This window comes from Branchiostoma lanceolatum, chromosome 16 (genome assembly GCF_035083965.1).
Source record: "Branchiostoma lanceolatum isolate klBraLanc5 chromosome 16, klBraLanc5.hap2, whole genome shotgun sequence".
NCBI classification, from domain to species: domain Eukaryota; kingdom Metazoa; phylum Chordata; class Leptocardii; order Amphioxiformes; family Branchiostomatidae; genus Branchiostoma; species Branchiostoma lanceolatum.
In genome coordinates this window covers 11,448,735-11,469,876 of record NC_089737.1, presented here as the reverse complement: position 1 = coordinate 11,469,876, position 21,142 = coordinate 11,448,735, and the positions used below count along the sequence as shown (strand labels likewise).

At 38.5% G+C, this 21,142-nt stretch overlaps 1 protein-coding gene across 3 annotated transcripts in view; it reads right to left on the bottom strand.

Annotated features, from left to right (window-relative positions):
* The window catches only part of LOC136422247 (phospholipase D1-like), a 40,476-nt gene that overhangs the window by 8,128 nt on the left and 11,206 nt on the right, over positions 1–21,142 (bottom strand). For 2 of the 3 annotated variants that reach the window (XM_066409891.1, XM_066409892.1), the window contains exons 4-15: positions 15,697–15,825; positions 15,162–15,267; positions 14,831–14,896; positions 14,466–14,524; positions 13,704–13,805; positions 7,287–7,439; positions 6,717–6,866; positions 5,038–5,121; positions 2,653–2,737; positions 1,704–1,814; positions 1,178–1,348; positions 249–799 (exon numbers count right to left, since the gene is read on the bottom strand). In XM_066409891.1, the coding sequence (XP_066265988.1) occupies positions 249–799; positions 1,178–1,348; positions 1,704–1,814; positions 2,653–2,737; positions 5,038–5,121; positions 6,717–6,866; positions 7,287–7,439; positions 13,704–13,805; positions 14,466–14,524; positions 14,831–14,896; positions 15,162–15,267; positions 15,697–15,825 (1,767 nt within the window). The remainder of the gene's footprint in view (positions 1–248; positions 800–1,177; positions 1,349–1,703; positions 1,815–2,652; positions 2,738–5,037; positions 5,122–6,716; positions 6,867–7,286; positions 7,440–13,703; positions 13,806–14,465; positions 14,525–14,830; positions 14,897–15,161; positions 15,268–15,696; positions 15,826–21,142) is intronic. The other variant, XM_066409893.1, reaches the window with a different exon arrangement.

Genomic DNA, 21,142 nt, shown 5'->3' with positions numbered 1-21,142 from the left:
GTCAAAGCAGCTTGAAAAGTTTTCAACATCAAAATTGTACGACAACCTAAAACCAGTGTGACAGCAGGATTATAAACAATGGTCATCGCTCCCTGTATAACAGACAGAACATAAACTAACTACTTAATAGAATAAAACTAGCCTCGTATCCAAACCTATTATAGCTCCCAAGTTTTTTTCTGCTCTCTCTGAGATTAAGGTAGGTTTGCGTAACAGGCTACTTTATAACAGACAGAATATTTACTAACCTGTAGCTGTTCGTATGCTGCAGCCTGACAGGAAGAGACTCCTGCGTTGTTGGCTGGTCGATAGACGGCAGTTTCAATATCCCAACATGTTTCTTCCTCTTGGTACTTTGGTCTGTGTTTTCCGCGTTCATGGCATTTTGGTCTGCAGTGGGACTTTGTGTGTTTTCTTTTTCTCTTGTGCTTTCATCTTTCGGAGTTGTTCTATTAAGTTCATCGTGTTCTTGTGAGTTTTCACTTTCTGGTGTCTTTCCATCAACTTCATCGTTGTTTAATGATTTGTCGTTGTTGTTTTCCGGAGATTGCGTACGAATTTCGACATTGACGTCATCACAGAAAGTCACATTTTCAGCAGAGCTGTCCACTCGCAGGTCACCTGTTCCGCCGTTTGGGGTGAGGAGGTTGATTTGGGGATTTTCAGGAACTTCGTCGTCGTCGAGAAAGGAGATGTGGGGTTTCCTGGTTTGGTTGTCAGTGGTCTGGGTCACTAAGCTGCCATTTCGTTCGCCGCTGTCGGTCTGTTTCTGTGAGAAAGATGTGTCGTTTGATTGTTGCTGCAAATTTTAATGACAATGATTAGCACACAGATTCTCTTTGCTAAAAACATTCTAATGTCACAGCAGTTTAGTATGATGATGAATACATTCAACATATCATCTAAAGGTAAATGAAATGTACAATGTGATTTTTTTATTGTCAAAGTAATGGATACCCAATACAAATTGAAGGGACTGGGTCACTAAAATGTCTGATCGTTTACAAAATCCATTCAGTGTCTAGAGTAAATTATACATTGATGTGTATCTTGTTACCTGGATGTCTAACCCTCATAAAAATACACAGTTAACAATGCTTTTTCTCTGGGTCTTTTTTTCCCACATTCTTCACCAAAATATAAATGTGGAAAAATTTGACAAATTATTTAGTCTAACCTCAAGTCTTGCTGATCCTAGATCAGCCAACCTGTGTAGGTAGTCATCCCATCGCCCGTAGCACAGGTCAATACCCCCGAGGAATGCAATGGACTGGTCCACTACCACCACTTTCTCATGGTGGGCCCATAGGAAGATGCCACCTGGCAAATGGTCCGGGTGACGCAGCACCTAGAAAAAAAAATCAACATCCACTCATATCATGACTGTACAATTATGTATTACCCAAACCAGTTTACTGTTTAGCTCAATGAACAGTTATGCCACTAAGCCTTCTATTTCACTGGTTGTGACAGAGGCTGTATTTACCAGTACAGAGTACCGGGGAATTCCCCTAGCTCTTTTTGACAAGTAAGAAGAAGAGTGGACCACTTCTTAATGTCCCGTCCTAAGGACTGCGACCATTTCTAGTAGCGTACAACTTGGGTGAAGTGACAACAGTAGAGATTCAAACTCACGACCTCTTGGTCCAGAGACACATCACAAAGAAATGTATTATACCAACAAGATGAAATGAGAAATTTACCTTGACATTGGGATGTAGGTTGAGCAGGGTTGTCTTGCTGTAGAAGCTGTTCAGACCGATGGCCATCTCAACTTCCTTATACAGCAGCACAAACACCTTCACCCCCTCCTCCTGGCAACACAACAGCATGTGGTTAACATGTGATGGACATGTGATAATCATGTGATCATCATGTGACAAACATTCATTTGCCTGCTACTCATATACCTGTGTACATCATTGTATTTCCAGTAAAAATTTGGCTGAAATTTCTTTTTCAAAAATTCAGAAACTTGAAAAAATATTTCAAGTTCTGATATATGTACATTTGAAAAAAAGCATCATTACACTGACAATGAGACATTCAAATTCTTTTGCTATATGAGTAATTTTAATTGAGTGATTTTCACAAAAACATAAGTAAACTAACTCAGTTTAAAAACATGCCTGTCCTTGGTGCTGAATGACTATCTATTGTGACTGTTTGTTGTTCTACTGGCCATAAGTTGTCTGTAGCAAAGTAGACACCAACTACAACGCTTTCATTTCATTCCAAATTTTAACTGACAACCTTACATGCCCTTTGACATAATAATTGTATTCCCCTTAAAAAAATTGCCTTTGATAGTTGAAATGTCTGTAGCTGTTGTCCTGATACATTTTAAAAGACCATCATTATAATAAACTGGATACAATGTCATTTTGATGCATGATTTGCAAGAAAGTTAGTTTTAAATCATGCCTGTCCTTGGTGCTGAATGACTACCTATTGTACCTGGTGGTTGTTTTACAGGCCCTGTATTGTCAGTAGCAAGGTTAATATTGAGCACAACTCAAGTTACGGTTTTAGAACTTGTCTGTCCTTGGTGCTGAATGACTATCTATTGTGCCTGGTTGTTATTCTACTGACCCAACATTGTCTGTAGCAATGTAAATATTGACTACAACTCTTCCAGTCTCTTTGACCTACCGCTTTCCTTTTCAGGACCTGGTCTAGCCTCCTTTTCTCCCCTTCAGCAGATACAGGTCGAACGAGGTAGATCTCTGGACTCAACCTGTGAAACACAGAGTGTTGATGATTACATATACATTCCAGCAATACCAAAATGTTGAAAGAAATCACATGTGAAACATCAGAATCTGATATTCTACCTGGACTGACACAAAAGTCATAAAAGACATACATGTATCAGAGCCTTTAGGTCGTAAAGTCAGTAAACACAAAATTCTGGTAACTTGCACTTTTACAGATAACACAAAAAAAGTATTTTTCACCATTTCATACAAAGCTGTCATAAAGAAACAGGTAACAGTATAATAGGATAAGCTCATTTTACTGACGTAAACCAGACAATCAAAATTACACGGATGGACAAAACATGGACAGGACAAAAGGAAAACAAATAAAGCTACCTGAGGCAGAAAGTAAGCAGAAATGAGATTGAATAAGCTGCAGTCAAAGCATGATTCTGGGATATTTCAAGATTCTGCAAGAAAAAAAAGCGAGGAATGCCTTTATCAATGTTTTGATTGGCAAAAACAGACATGAAGAGGATGTGACAGAGGACAGTGGTGGTGAAGCATTAGGAGAAATGGCTACCTGCAGTTCAAGGTGCAGAGGATAGGAGGAGTCGGGAATCTGTAGATGTGGAAAGATGGCATCATGCCTGATTTTACTGCAAAATTATTGTCTCTTATACATGTATTACACAGATGGTTTTGGGGGCACAGACACTGGGATACAGAAACATGAAGGGTTACACAACAATGGTTAGTTAGTTCTGTGATAAAAGTAGGATGACTATGACAAATAAAAACCAGTCTAATATCATGTCCAAAGACTTAGCTTTGACAATTAAATTCTCATGCTTTAAAAAGATCACAAATTATCACATTTGTATAATTATCTCCATGAAAAAAGGCTTTTTCATGGATATACTGTTTTGCTTGCGTTTGGTGTTTGTGTGTATGTATGTGTCACCGGATGCTTAAAGTCACCATAACTGTAGAACCTGTACATGGATTGTGATGATTTTTGGTATGTGGGTGGGTGTTAAGTGGAGGTAGGTCAAGGTCGATTTTGGGCCCCCTGGTATGTGTGACTGGAACTGCAATGGCGTATTTGTAAAAATCTTCAATGTAGAAGAACTGAAGAGAGGATCGACAGATCGTCATGTTATTTGGTACAAAGATAGGTTAGACCAAGATGTACACACTTAAGTGCAAACTATGCAAATGAGACCGAATTTGCATTAGTAAGGAGGTAAATCGTTTGCATGGGTGTCGTCGGATGCTTAAAGTCAGCATAACTGTAGAACGTGTTGATGGATTGTAATGATATTTGGTATGTGGGTATGCGCTGGGAGGAGAATGATCAAGGTCGATTTTGGGCCCCCTGGTTAGTGTCCCTGGAACTACAATGGCCTATTTGTAAAAATGTTCTAAAGGGGTATAACTGAAGAAAGGAACAACAGATTTTCATGTTATTTGGTACGCAGGTAGGTTGGACAGAGATGTACACATTGAAGTGCAAATCATGCAAAGTTAGTGTGTTTGCGCGTGTGTGCGCGTGTGTGTATGTTTGTGTCACCGTGTGTGTATGTATGTGTCACCGGATGCGTAGAATCAGCATAACTATAGAACGTGTAGATGGATCGTAAGGATATTTGGTTTGTGGGTAGGTGCTGGGAGGAGAAACGTCAAGGTCGATTTTGGGCCCCCTGGTATGTGCCATTGGAACTGCAATGGCGTATTTGTAAAAATATTCAAAGGAGAATAACTGAAGAAAGGAGCGACAGATTTTCATGATATTTGGTACGCAGGTGGGTTGGACAGAGATGTACAAACTAAAGTGGTAATTATGCAAATTCGGACTGAATTTGCATAAATAATGAGAAATATCTACTCTATTGTGGGCTTTGAGGTCGTACCATCTGTTCGTCTCTTATCTAGGTCAACTATTCCCAACAGGTCCCAACAGGTGGTGGTCAAACCACAAATGGGAACACTACCAAACCTGTATGTGGATACCCTTTGGCACATAAAATAAAACAACCAGCGGCAAAAACAAACAACTAGGGCAAATAAAACACATCATATATAAAAACAAATTTCATGGAGATTTTGGGTCTTCGGACTCTTGTTTTAATGATGAAATGAAGAATGCCATGTTTACAGAATGATGTAGCAGCTGAACAAAATTAGTTGCCAGGCTTCTTTCCTTGCAAAAATTTGCAGACTTATCATTCTCTGTCATACATCCGTAGTACATAAAAAAAACTACGACTACCAAGTTAGAGCAAAATACATATTTTCTGTGGTCCAGGTTTTTGGAAAAAAAACCCAGCTTACATACCACCAGTCAGAGATGAAGATTTCCTCCTTTGCAGCCTCCAATCCTTCAGCAACAGCAGCCATGTAGGAGGCTCCATCCACAAACCTGGACAGGGGTGGGAACAAACTTGGTCAGGTGACTATCATATGTCAGTCACGATGATCAAGTCAAGTCTGGCAGGAGTGATCGCGTCAGCAGAATGTATTGTATAAGGTTGTATTTGCATATATAAGGATGATGATCCCATATGTAGTTTCTGGAAAAAATATTGTGTACGAACTGGACAAAATTCTGATGCAATTTTGACCAAGTATCCATCAGTAACAGAATTCTATTTTAAGTACAAGACAACAACTCCTGAACATGTCTGATAACACATTACAACTGAGGTACTGTACCATGCTGATCAAGGGTTAGAGGGTCTTGTGGTTGACAGTTTACTTTGCATCATTACTCCGGGGAGGAGGTGTGACCTCCTTCTGGGAGTATTGGGAATGTATTTGTTTGCGCGTTCGCAGCTATAACTCACGATCCCGTCGTCGCATTGGTGTGTAACTTGGCATATCGTTTGCCTGGTTCGGCGTGGTGATGCACAATAGCTTTGTTACACCATAACTACTTTAAACGTCAATCCAATATCGTAATTGCACCCCTATGATTAATGCTATGTCCCACTGCCCTGCCATAGGGACCATGTTATAATCCGTTATGCATGACTGGAATACTTCAGGCAGATACGGGGTACAAATCTTCCTTACTTGCTGTGATCGTATAGTCACTGTTACATTGAAAAATAGACAACGTGCATCACCACACGCAACCTAGCAAACGATATACCAAGTTACATACCAATGCGGCAACGGGAATTGTGAGTTTTAGCTGCGAACATGTGTAGAGTGACCTCCAGTCTGTGTATTAAGTATGCCTTGTCCACTCGCAACTCGCTTACAGTATGTGCGCACGGGAAGGACGATGCACTTTTACGCACAGTGTGAAAATGGGAAATCTCTGGACCTTCAAACTTACCCCACTTGTAGTTTATAATACGGAGGCTGTGACAATGTAAAAAGTTTACGCAGGGGATGAAAGATTGTTGAGAAATATCTCTCAGAAAAGTGCGCGCGCCAGTGTCACTTCCGGGTGGTTAGATCCGGTGACCTTTGACCTTCGTGAAATGTTACGATAATATAAATTAGCCTTTTTTATTGCAAATAGCTTGATAGCTATAGATCAGGCCGGCCTGCAATAAATTGTGGAAAGAGGATTTACTGCATATTTGTGATTTCTGATACATCTTAGTTGTAAGGCTGAATGGTTCGTTGATAATTGAAAAGGGGCCATCTAGATCTAACTTTGTGACTTTTCCCGGAATTTCTAGATCCCATCTATGTCATGCTGTAAAAACATACTTTTCAGCAGGTTGACCACTCCTGTATTGAAAGAAAAAGATAAACAAACACTTTTTCTTTACTTGCTCTAAAACACTACTTGGACTGTGCAGAGATGCAAAGTTTGTGTGGGTCAATACTTGTACATACTATAAATACTTCACGGAGAATTGTGTCCTACGGACTCTTGTTGATTATTCAGATAGATATAAACAGTTCATCAGCCAGGCTGATCACTTCTAGACTAAGTCTTTCAAGTGTGTACATTATATTCTGTTGATGTGCTATGGGAGTGGTTGGCAGAATCCGTACCATTGTGCCTGTGTGTCTGTCCTGACCGGTGCAAATGAGTTGAACCTGTTCCACCGGGTGAAGTCCCTCCCGTGACGCTTCACGGTTAGCTCTATCCCCCGCTTCCACTCTTCCAGCTTACGGGCTGTCCAACATTCCACTAGTAGGCGCCTGAAAAAATGTCATCTCATTGAGATTACATGCTTACTTTTGATGAAATATTTAACGATTACACAAAACAAGAAGTTTGAAATTTCATGGAGCTTTTGAGACACACTCTGTCTCTTCTTTAAAACCCAGATCTCATCTGGTTGAGATAAAGCTTCAGTTACTTTTACTGTTGAAGATTCCAAACTTCTACCTGCTGCCTAACCATCTGCACTATAATACAAATGTGACAACCAAAAGGCTACCTTGAAATCTCTTAGTAAAGAGAACCCTATGTGTTATAATATTTTGCAAACAATACATGGAAAGACAGCAAAATATTGCATGTTTTCTTTTACCTCTCATTGGCTAAAGGTAAAAATGTTGAAAATTAATTATTTTGTAGTAGCTGAAAGATGATATGTATGGAATCATAGAACAAACCTGGAGAAGTTGGACAAGACAAGACCGTTTCTTAGACCAGTTTCTTCTCGGCCTGACTTCACGCTGAACTCCTGATCAAACAGCAGCACGTCCGCAACTCTCCCGTCCTCTGGTCGTACGTACGCCACAAACGTATCCTTCACCAGGAACCACCTAAAATAAAGGATAGAAACAGGATTACAACAGGTAAAACCTGCATATTATTTATTTGAGGGCTGTGCATCAAATAAGGGCTGCCTGCACTAGACTTGTCCTTCCATCTGTCCCGGGTTGGAAATTTCCTTGTTGGGACAGCATTTTTTCTTCTTACCCTGTTGTCCAAAAAATATGAACTTCATGACAAAGAAAAGTATTTCTGTAAGCTTAAAATGACATATTTAACAATGGAAATTAATAAGTTAGGCTCCCAAACAAATGTCAGTGAGTGTGATGGAGAAAAATCAAAGCTGGAGACAGCCCTGTATCAAATCTAAGTTTGAGGTGGCATCTTTACCACTACGTGTATGTATAAAGGTGGCAAGGAGTACAGAAATGTTAAGCCATTATGCCCTGAAGAAGTTAGCTTAAGACTTACCAAAAGGTTGGCAGGATAAATACTTTTATAAATTATAGATTGTGGAAAAAGAATTCCATTTTCTGGTGCCCTGGACTGTTCAGACATTTAGTTTCAAGGACCAGTTCTATTGAGTTACACATCCATTATTCAAAACTATTCATCACAACTTACATGTAGGTAGGGCACCTCGGGCACTAATGCTGGATAACACGTTTAACCTCATATGTGGGACTATCTAACCCCTGAACTTCTTAGCTGCCGTAAATGCATTTAAGTTTGCATTTGATTTTCCAGTAGGGAGAAAATGGAGTGTTCGCGGTGGTTTAAACCTCTCGTTTGAGACAATAGTAGACAAGGGGGTAGGAGGGCAAAAAAGTTTGCAGTGGTTTTAAGTTTGTGGTGAAGAGCTTACAAACATAAAACCACCGCAAACATTTCTGCATTTACAGTATAAAAAAGACTGGTCCTTTGATTGTACATTGATTCTGTTTCAAGATTCGTTTCAAAATATTAACATTTTTTTTATCATGCAAGACTGTAACAATAAAACAAGGAGTGCCCTCAAGTTGTACAACTTATTTTAACAGCACCACTTATTTCAACAGCACCAGCACAACAAATAAGGAAACATAAATAACATTTGGGCATGTCCGAACAGGTGTTTAAGTTTTCTGTACTTTTAAAACATCATTTGTTGGTGGCTGTTGTATTCACTGTGATGTCAAACAAAATTACAGTTGACAGGCTGAGTGAAACATGATCACACCTTTAAGGTGACCCTATGCCACACACACAGACCTCCAGGCAAGGTTTGAACCAATCAACACATTCAGTGATACAACCAGTTTTTGTCAGCAGGTGAAATTGTCACTGCTCAAACATTCAGGTAAAAAGAGCACTTGTAATAATCCATTGAGCACTGCCTAGTCGTGACTGCCAATTGCATGCCAACCTCATGGTAGAGACTGCTGACTTCTCTGATGTTTTATAACATTTGGACTACCAGGTGAGTCATTAGAAAATGTACACTGTTGGTCATTATTTAAGTCCAGTGTACCTGTTACATGTACATGTAGCCGGGTGGGGTGAACATTTCACAGTACTAGTGCACATGTATGCAATGCATGTTGCATAGGCAACCTTGCATAATGTGTACAAAGTACAATGTTTTTTCAGTCAACCCAAAAATATGAATTTGCTGCTACAATCTTGAAAATGTAATTGTTTGATCAAATTGTAGATGATAAGATATTCTATTCAATGAAGTTTACCATGATAGCAACTGAAAAGATGGAAGACTTCTGATGAGAAGACCCCCTTTATCAGATAACTTTCATTCTAAATCTAAATCTAATACCTGTAGTACTAACATGTACAGCACCATGACTTGTGTTAATCAAGTCAATCTACTTTTTTTGTGTGGGAATGGACATTTCACCCCATTTGACCCTCAGTGAAACAGCTGTTTACTGGTTAGGTCGCCTAGTTTGTCCTTGAGGGGGACGCTAAGCCATCGGTCCCGTGTTTGTGTGTGTGAGGGAGCCTCAGGCATGTTTTATAACGCACGTTTAGCTAAAAGTCTTCCATAAGACCCACACACTTGTTGATAAGATATTAGGGAGATGCCACCGTGTGTACCAACATATGTAGGTCTGGCTATTTTAATTTACATTACACTATGAGCCTCTAGAATCATGCTTTGACTGAGTACAGAATGGCTGTTAAACGTTTACAGAAAATACCTAGTAGCTTTAAACTGTAAATGCCATAAGTGTTTGTGGTGGTTCACTTTAGCCCTATAGTCACATACTATATTCAGTAATCATGGAAACACTGGTGATTTTAAGCACCCTGAAAACTGTGAACATAAAAACACAGAAAAAAATTTAAGATATAATAATTATCAAATAAACTGCATGCTGAATCTTCATTCAACCAAATTTTTCTATTTCTGTACTTAAACATGCACGGCTTGCATTTTTCTACAGAATCGGAAACACCTAAAGACAAAAATCATGACTCAACCCCTGGTCATCTTAGCCATCTTAGTGGCCCTGCTGACACTGACTACAGCAGCCCCAGTCAACTCCACACAGACACCCACAATGGAGGCCACACAGCAACAACAGGACACACTATCTCCACCAACAGAGAAAAGCTCAGCACAAAAGTCAACAGTTACTGCCAAGACACCTTCAGGAATGTCTCCTTCACCGATGGACGGACTTCTGGAAGATGTGACGTCTTTGTCAGAAGAAGAATTGACTGGGAATCCAATGGATGTGGTCCCATCGCAATCAGAACCACCAAAGTCATCCTCTCCATCAATTTCCCCAGAAATTCCCGTCTCTATGTCTGCAGAAAAAACAGCATCCGTATCCCCAATGGAATCTGCTGAGATATTGACTGATTCTATGGAAACCGGATCATTGTCTCCTGTATCATCACAGGAGCCCCCCATACAGAGCCCTGCAGCAAACGCCACAGAGCAAACAGAAACCGTATCATTGTCAGAATCTGTTTTCTCATCATCTGTAGGAAACCCATTGTCCATATCCCCGATGGAAGTATCTGCTGAGATGTTGACCGATTCTATGGAAACTGGATCATCATTGTCTCCTGTATCATCACAGGAGCCCCCCATACAGAGCCCCGCAGCAAATGCCACGGAGCAAACAGAAACCATACCATCTTCAGAATCTGTTTTCTCGTCATCAAAAACCCACACACAGGCTTCAATAGTTTTATCAACCACCAAGCAGAGTGCACCGTTATCATCTTCAAAAGGAAGGTCCACAGAAAAGCCAGCAACATCTCTCGCAACGCAACACAAATCAACGGCATCTTCATCAGTACCAAACAATCCATCTACACAAAACTCAGCTGTGCTACCACAAATCCAACTGTCATCCTTACCACCCATGGAAAAGTCCACACAGAATCCAGCAGTTACAGTCACCACCAAACCAAGAACGACATTTTCACCATCGCTACAAAAGGCTACAGTAACAAAGAAAAAGAAGCTGTTAACATCTTCAACATCAAAACTCTCGACACGGCGGCATACAACGGTTACTTTGGTTACTAATGAGGAGGAACCACTATTGTCAGGGGTAGAAAAACAGGAGTCGTCTACGCCAAGTGTTACAACACTAGTGGTCGTCACAGGGGTAGTCTGTTCTGTAGGAACTGGTATCGTGAGCGCCATTTGCTACATCCTTTTGAACAAAGTATCACAAAATGGTTTACCTACCAAGAAACTGTTCAAGAAGCTACGTCAAAAAGCAAAGGAACAGCAAAGCTCGGAAATTGAAGAAGAAAGTGGCGAAAACGAGATATCATCACTACTAAACAAAGAGAGCGACTTGAATTCTCTGCAAGATAAAATTGAGAAGTGGGAGAAAAAAGGCGAGCCAGATGCAGTCGTAGACATTGAGCAGGATGGAAGTGCATACGAAATGTCGCCATTACTAAAGAAAGGGTCGACGTTTGATCCTCAAATGGACACGCCAGAGAAATTGAGTCCTCACAAAGCTGATAAAGAAGTACAAACAGAGCCTGTTGAGTCGGGAAAGGAAGAACTCAAACAAAACGGAATCATGAAAAAAGGACTGCCAGGAAATGGATATGAGATGCCACCACTACGAAGCAAAGAATCAAACTTGGACTCTCCAGTACAAAATGTAGCAAAAGATGACCAGCTAGATGTTACGTTGAGCCCAGGAGAAAATAAAGACAAAACGTCAACATCACCAAGCGAAGAGTCTTCCTCAAACTCATCAGAAGAAACTTTAACGGGCGAGAATCAAGAAAAGCAACAGTCAATGACAGATGACGCGAAAGGAGAAGTTGGGACAGCTTTAGACAGGGGTGAGATAACACCGTTACTAGGGAAAGGGTCAACTCTACTATAATCTTATTATCATGGATGATTTAGTGGAAAAACAAGAGTTACAAAGGTTTGAAAATGAACAGTCAGACCTAGAGTTGGTACAGGGAAATGTAAGAATGTAATGCCACCACTGCTGAATAAGGAGTCTACAAACTGACCCAAGAGAGGAACACAGGTGACAATCTTTAACATGTACATTGTAATTGGGCAACCAAAGACTGCAATATGTAATGAATAATAACCATGTATACAATAATACATTGTATGATGTTGCATTGGGACAGTGAAGGTCTGAGGTGATTCTGCGTGGTGTAGGTTTGAAGATACATGTACCCATGTAAAGAACACAGGTTTATCTTAACTTATAGTAAGTGTTATATGCTTAGTGAGCAGAATCAGCTGCAAAATAATGCTTTTAAAAATATATTCATTTCTAATGACAATATTAGCTATTTTTACCTTTGGAACCACAAAATGTTACCAGTATATCAAGGAGGTTATATAGACCATTTATTAACCTCCTTGAGTATATTTATGAAATTGATAGGAGCCCTTTGTCAACTAATATTTGTAAGAAATATTTAGATTCTTCCTGGGTGTGACATCCTCCCACTCCTTTCCTACCCTCCTGAGTGACTCCCATGCAGGTAAAATATTCTGTGAACAGCACCTTCTGTACTTTCACAGACTTCATTAACAACACATGACGAAACACCTTTCACTACGAATATAACAGAACAGATCCATTGTGTGAAGTATACCCTGTAATTAGCCCCTCTCGTTCAGGTGTTAACGATCCATGGGGAGAGAAGAGCCTCAGGCAGTCACACCTTCAACTGGGCACACCGAGGTGTCTGTCACACTGGTCTTTTGTCTGTAAGGACTAAGGACTAAGTTCTAAAATAGGAATAGGAATACTGATTGTAACGTCATCTTTGTATAACAATTTATGTTCTATTTTCCGATGGTACGTTGAAAGGACCCCTGACCTTCTTTGAACTCTTGAAAAACGGCCTCGGCCGAATGAGTGTATGTTTTGCATACTTTCAAGGTTAAATAAAGGTTGAAAAAAAAATGGCGAGATAAAATTCAGAAATAGTTTAAAGATACAGAAGTCATTGAAGATCAAAATGATGTAATATACTTTTGAATTAGTAACTGTAGATTGTCAAGAAGGCTTCTGTTGGAAAATAGACAGTTTAGAGTTTACTTAGTAACGCTTTCTGTTTACATTGTATCTGTCGCATTACCATATTAAACGTTTAGACCTTCAACCAATGGGAGGTCAGGGTTAAACGAGGGGCAGTAACCTCAACTGGCTGGGACAATGCTTTAAAAACAAAAATGGTTTAGAAGCTCCACCAATCAACACAGAACCACCACATTTGTCACAAGACAGATAAGACTCTCCAATTTGATTGGTTTCTTGAGGGTGAGAATTACTAGCTCGAGGCAGTCATTATTCATAGAACCATAAAACTGTACAATTATAACAACATTTATAAGATACATTGTGTTTAGCCTGTTCCATGATCTTAAAATATGTAATTCATTGTTCCTACTCTGCTGATAGCTCTTATTATATTTTAATTAGTATACTAGACGTTCTCCATGTTCTCCTTGTAATTGAATCCAATAATATAGTATAGTTACTCTCACTAGAAACAACTTGATAATAATAATGTACTTCTACTAGAAGTACAATGTAGAAGTTACAGATTTGAAGTAGATTGGTTTATTCAGTTCTGTTTGCAGCCATTGGGTTGAATGGTACAATTTGGCATATCTACATGTATGTATGTCAATGTTGAATTGTATAGCAGTTACAATGCCCAAATGTTCTACCTATTATAGCTACAATGTACCAAGTCTCTCTGTCCTGTTAGGCAAATAAGACAAAGAAACTTAGCAGCTATAATAGGTTTGTAAAACTGAGGCTACAGATTTTACATTTTTACGTTTAACTTACCTCTTGTTGCGACTGCCCAGCATGGCAAAGGAGAAGCCACACGGGTTACAGCAGCCATGGAAGGTGTGGTGTCCTCCTGGATACTTCTGTATCACTCCCTCTCTGGGCAAGGGAAATAAGATTACATGTAAGCATGAGTACAGTATTAGAGATCAGCACTGTAAGTTAAGCAGGTATCTCACTGGACTAATGCATGGTGGTGGCCTTGATGCATGCTAAATTGGATTTGTGTTACCCTTAATTTCATAATGGGAATATCATGTATGTATAAAATGTACAAGTACATGTAGGACTAAAAAGACAATAAAAGACAGAAAGCGTAAAAAGATATGTTTTCTATCAAAGAACTTTGTTGAGCGCTCAGTGTCAAATCGCTCAGTTACAGCGAGTCCAGTGAGATACCCGCTTTAAAGTTGTTATTACACTTAAAAGAAATGTTTTGGTGTTCAGAGTTTAAATCTGCTGGTAAGATATCACATATAGTTACTTTCAATACTTCTTAACTTAAAAATTAAGCAAGACCTACTCCTTGAGAATCTTACTTCAAAACTTAATGCTGGCACAATCTTTATTTCTTGATGATTATGTACATAACGTTAGTGCAAATTAGGTGCCAAGATGATGATAATGATGGTAACTTCATCATTATCCGTGCCTATTACTGTCATCACATAGTTTATACTACTAATTATTGTAGTGTGTTTGCAGTGTGTAATGTAAATATTAGGATAATGATGATACTTCGAGGTGTACTATACTTACTTGCCCTTACTGCCAAGATTCTTGACAAATGACAAATGACTGACTTCAAGAAACTTCAGCTGAAAATACAACGTGGAAGATGAATACACTATAGACTTTGTTGAAAAACAGATAGAAAGTCACTCGATACATTACAATGTATCTCCAACAGACGACATAGTCATGTATTCCTCACATATATGCACTGTGGTTATTGTGTCTTTCTATGCTTAATACGTGTAGTTTCTAAACATCTGAAATAAAATGCACTTATCATGGGAAATGCAATTATCTCCTTTACTAGTATTTCATAGATTAAAATTATGTGATTGACAAAGCAAACAAACATAAAATGATTTGACCTTCCTGAATGAAAGTGAACTTACCGTAGGCTCCAGGTTCCTGAAAGTGCGAATGTTGACCAGTCTCTGAAGGTAGATTTCAAGTTGTTCCTACACAGGAATACAGACACTAATGAAACTGACAAAACCCAAAGACCAAAACATATTTGCTTACTGACAGAAAAATGTAAGAACTTTTTACATTGTTACCATAAGCGTTGAACAAAATTATCAATACAACATGTATGTTTTGGTGGGTAATATACTACAGGATTTGCTATCTTATAAAAATAACAAAGACTGAGAGCAAACTTTAAGGTTTTAAAGTGACTGCTCAGCAGTGTCACCTAGCAGATTGTGACTGAACTGCACCCACCATCCTCCTGTTGAGGCGAGCTCCAGTGATGAGGGCATCTGGAGTCTTGGGTAGTTTGGGAAGTTTTCTCGGCTGCCCCTTGACACTTCGTCTTTTCTCCCTTTGTCTGAAACAACAACACATTAAATTTTGTTCAATCAACTTAAAGATGCAATCTGTGGAATTCGAAAGTTTCAAATTGTATTCTTGTAATTTGAAGTCCTAAAGGGTAAAAAAAAAAAGTTACTCAAATGGCTATGACATTTCAGGCGGCATCCACTGTCTCTCATCAGTGAAGATACTTTTTTGGGGGTAGTTTATTTATACCTGGATATCTAACCTTCATCGACATATCAAATGTCAGTCAGTGCTTTAAACTTAATATATACATTATGATGATCATAACATAAAGACTGATGATCATCAGATTCTCCATGATATTATCAATACTATCATACATGGAGCTTGAGTCTTTGTTGACTTATGAACAGTATGGTCAGGAGTAAAAAACGTTTATTTTCATTGAAATAGTTAACAACAAAATTTTACACAGTACCTTGCTGTTGGTACAGGTACATGCAGTGATGCCTTGAACAGCAAGATGGCCTCGTGAAGCTGTCTGAAGTGTTTATATCTGCGCTTGACGGTCCAGGTGTGCTCCCCATGTTGGAGATTGATAGTGTAGCTGCAAAAAAGAAACAGAAAAAAGCTTAGAATAGGAATGGAACAGGAAGAGTTGTAGGGTAAAGGCCAGTGGGAGGTTAATATCATCACTCACCTCAAGACAAATAAGGCAGTCAGGAGAAAATGTAATTTGTAGACACTTCCAGATGTAATAAAAGATAGTGGACACTCTGTTCCTGAGAATCCTGACAAGAAATTCTGCCTATGAATGTTCTTATGCCAGTTGTATCTTTTATCACTTAGGAAATAGCATCTATAAGTCTCAGAATTTTCCTTAAAAAAGACTTGACTACTTTGATTTAAACAAGAATAATTAAATGAGGTACAACAAAGGATTTATCATTTCTACTGACACTTATGTACTAGACATTTTGTATTCCAACACAATGACTGGCAATAAAGTTAGTTAATGACGCGAAAAACCCTCAGAATCTAATAGGCTTTCAAGCCAGGTGACAGGCAAATCTAATATGGATACCTGACTGCATCTCAGTTCTCGTCAAAAGAGTGTGATAAGCACTCTCAGCCAAGCAGGCTGTTCTTATGTTCTGTTAATGCAATTTTCCCTCCGCCCCATGGATTCTAATCAAATTAGCGTGACCTGCAATTACTTTATCATAGAAATGGGTCAAACAGGTGGCGTATCACTATCACATCAGGGGAGCTGGGAAGGGAAACTTTGTGACCTTATAGTACCGAATGTGTTAGAAAAGATTTTTACTAATTCCGATTTAATTTTAGTACTTTTTTTAAATATCTATCTGTTGGTTCTGCATGGAACATGTAGTTAAATGCCAGGGTTGCCCAGCTAGCATATTTTTTCAGTATTCCAAAATTCATTGTAATCAATGGATACAATGTACATTGTCTGATTAAAATATAAGTTCATGTGCGATATTTCTGAGCTACATGTAGCAAGGTAAGCCCCCTAAATAATTTAGATTCTCTAGATCTGAAACTCAGACCCAAAATAAACTACAGCATGACATATATGATGTAACAGTTTATTACTTTAAATTTTTAGATTCTTGCATGTGGTGTTTCTAAGTTGGACAACTAACATACATGTAATATGTTCTGTCTTCCATTGTGTTAATACATGTACTGTAATTTATGAACCGAAGATATTGGAGACTCCTTATCTTTCCTGTGCTGCAAAATCTAAGCCCTATACAAATACTACAATCTTAGATAACTAATTAAAAGTTTTTTGTTCAATCACAACTAGGGTCTGCATAGGGGGTCCCGACAACACTTTGAATTCAGAAGAACCCCCTAGGTATTACGATAAAATACAGGAAGGCAATCAAAATTTGGTTGCCTCACTACAAATTATATGAATGACAGATTTCCCTGTAGACAATTATGGGAAATAACAATAGGGCTGCCTATATATGCCTTAAGGAAAAGAGCATGCAGGCCCTCTTAAGCACTAATGACATCTTCCATCTTCCCAGCCCTGGTGACCCTTTTCTGTGTGATTACCAGAGCACATCTCATCGGTCTGTCTTTAATCTTCCTCTGCCATCTGTGCTCTCACAATTACACAAACTGGGGGATCAATAAGCAAGACACACTTCTAATCCTCCCCACTGCTGCCATGCATCCCAATTCATTTTCAAAGACATCTCTCTACTGAGGTCAATTATGAGTGAAATGTATGGACTGTCATAGATTCTTTGGTTTGCATAATCTATACCTTTGTCATGTGACAAAAACTGACTAGTGTTCTTGATTTGAAGATGAAAGTTTTCCTTGAAGCTGTTCTATTGCACTCAGGGCTCAAAATAATTCCTTACTGACTTTTTTCCTATGGCATTGTGTTTCCTGAATACATTAAATTTATAACAAGCCTCTGCTGTGTTACCTTTTTTGCCTGCCGAATTGGAAGTTGCCTGTATTTCTTTCTGCAATATCAGAGTTTTTTCAAGCCAGGTTTGTACATTGTGTATTGTATAGCAGTACACACTACTTTCTTTGGGTGAATTCTGAATTAAAGCAGATGAATATTCAACCCTCTACTAGGCTCCAGGCCTCTGTTTATGTACCGTATTAGCCCTCTATACTAGGTCTGGTCATCTGATCGTGATCTTTTGGAAGCATTTGAAGGCTCCGGTCACCCAAATAGTGAGAAATCATCAAGCCAACCTAATAAACCATCTAATAAAACCAGTAATGGCCTCCTGTATGTGTAATTTACTTCAAGGCACTGGACAGTTCCATTAGACTGACCTATTTCCAGTTAGTGAGATTGACAACTGCAATAACAGTTTCTTGGGAGAAATTGAGTGATATACACATGTAAGCTCATAACCCTTACTTCACCTACACGATTGTGCATTTGCCATGCACTAGCATGGTCACCAGTCACTCAAGATTAGGGCGTGTCCCTGGGACTTAGCTGGTGTCACCTTCACAGAGAAAGTATATTACAGAGATCATTCAAAAGGGATTGAATAAAAAAGGCACAATGGTGTTGAAGTATTGAATAACTGACAGTAATTAGTCCACTTCACAAGCCTGTCAAAATCATGAGTGTAAAATTACTTTCAATTGAACAAAACTTATTGCACAGTAATTCTACCTGAATTTCACAGGTAAAGTTACCATGCAATAAGTTTTGAGTTTTAAGTAGAATTCAGAGTGTGAATTCTACTTGAATGTTTACCCAAAAAATATTCCCTTCTCATCATTTAAAACATGATTTCAAAGCTCTTTGTGTACGACAGATGGAAATTTATTGTTATGTCTACATGTAGGTTAGTCCATGACCTATTTCTAATATTTGACGGTTAGTTACTTTGATCAAGACTTGCTGCGCTGTAATTTAATTCTACTAGTCTGAGAATTATACATGATTGTTTAAACCTAGGCTATACCCAGAATTATACATGCTAGGCTATACAGAGGCATTAGAGAGACCATGAAGGCTTTTAGTCTTATCACTTCAAACAGAATTTTAAAGACATTTTACTTGTAAAGTGTCCATGGGATATTTAGTACAACAGATTGAAAGTTATTGCTATATCTACATGTAGGTCACTGGACGACCTATTTTGTTGGATAAGATCGTCTGGTAGGATAACTGACTGATGAATGATTAATTTAATCCATATTTCAAGTCTAGACTTACATGTACATGTAATATTTACTGGTAAAGTTACATGTAAGATGCACCTCACAGGTGCAGACATAACTATCTATTCTGAAATGGGACTTCACTATTTTGCAAGGAATGGGGAAAATAGTCAAGGGTGAAAATGTTTGTCTAGATTGATTGATAAACTTAAATTTACTATCTTAAAAATGAATATTGATGACATGTAATGTTGACAGAATGAAACTGTAATCATAGTATGTATGGTAGGAATATGCTTGAGAGGAAGTAGTTTGAAAGAATATCAAAATAAATGTTGCATTATTCACTGATACTATTAAGATTTTGAGCTAAATGCTTGTTTTATCTTTTAAAATTTAAACATAAAATAATTATGCACCATAGCATAATGTTATACTGAGGGATTGTCACAGAAAAATTATACATAATTGATGATGTAAAGGGAAGACATAATTGCAAGATAAATAAAAGCAACATCCTTAGAATTCCCAATGACATTTAATGACATAATATGCTACACTGTCTTGGTGATGAATTTCGAGTGAGATACAAAATTTCATTCACATCATTGACTCCAAAGAGCTTGATGAAATGCCAATCAATTCCAGCCTTTCTACCATGACACAAATGAAGGACATGTCGTTAATCAGATGACACAGATGGGGCATGAAATAGAATCAATGACAGATCAGAGCCAGAATCGGAAAAGCTAAAAAAACTCTCGGTTATGTATATATTATCTTTTTGGTTACTTTCTGTTCATTATTCTATGTTATTTCCTTGTTATGTTATTTAGTCTGTTTATGTTATTTTGTGCAGGGCACACCTGAAAAGCAGTGCGTTTAGCACTGACTGCATCCACCTTGGATAAAGAAAACAGAAATAAATAAATAGATAAATAGACTTTAAAACTCCCTTTTTATTTCGTTTCATTGTAGAATTTTGGGGCTCAGTTGGTTTCCAAAATGTAGTTTGAATATTCAACCTTTTATGTTAGTAGAGAAAATATGCACTGTGTAATGCTAGCACAGGTGATAACTATTGATATGAACTATATGTGCACAGGGCCATATGGCAGGAAAACCAATTACGATACTTTTCCTTCTTTCATTCGATCAATAAGGGAGGAATTGGATTGAATGGGGCCAATGGAAGTGCTGGCTGTCTGCTACTTTATCATTCATCAACAAAAATACCTGTGCATGCAGAGATGATAATTGTCCTTGCTTTATATGATTTGATTTTCTTACATTAACTTTAGTTTAGTGCACGTAGTTGACTAAAAACTGTCAGTTAGATTTTGTGGCATATTTTATTGTTGATAAGTCAGAATATTACCAATTAACTATTTGTCTTTACTAACAACATGGGTCAGAAGACTCACAATTAAACTCTTTGACCATTTTGTATTTAATTAGTAATAATTAAAAGTAAAACCTGTACAAGTGAACACCCCAGTCTATACATAAAAAGCCGATAAAAGCTAATGTGACCCCTTTTTGCTGGTACCTTAGATAATTTTTGCCATTCACACAAACATTAAGAATCCAGTCCATAGTCCACATAGATAGGATTCTATCGGTCCCCTGAGTGGTATTCAAGATCTTGAGCTGATCTGACTGTACTCAAATGCAACAGAACAGTTCCTATCCAATAGCTACATGTACATGTAGTGCAGTGAATGTTTTATTAACAGCAAGGGGGGCTTTGGGCCCCTTCTCTTTGATCAACGTTCCCCTTGACAGCTTGAAGTTCAAGGTCACGGAAAAAGATTACAACCAAGTACATCGTGGGCTTTAGTTATATTACATGGTTAATGCATGTCTGCCGAGGTTTGCTACAATCCCAACATGACATGTGACATGTGGCGAACCTCTGCCTTTGATCTTAAATCTCAGCTCATCCGGAGACGGAATAATACATCGAGGGAAACTCTCAAGGGCAAGTTCATTATACCTCCACTAAATCTCACAGCGTATGTAAAGAATACAGATAGACCGCACCTGTCGCTGTGGTGTGTATCATTTCCTGAGCACATGGCAGTATTGCACGTACATGTATTATCTAAATGGTTTGGATGGGGATGCTTCAGTGTTTGGGAGAAACTAATTTGGTGTACTGCTATCATAGTGATTCGTCATGATTGCTTATCGAGGTTGGTTTTTCTTTAGTGGGATTGATCTGCACTCCAAGTAGCCAT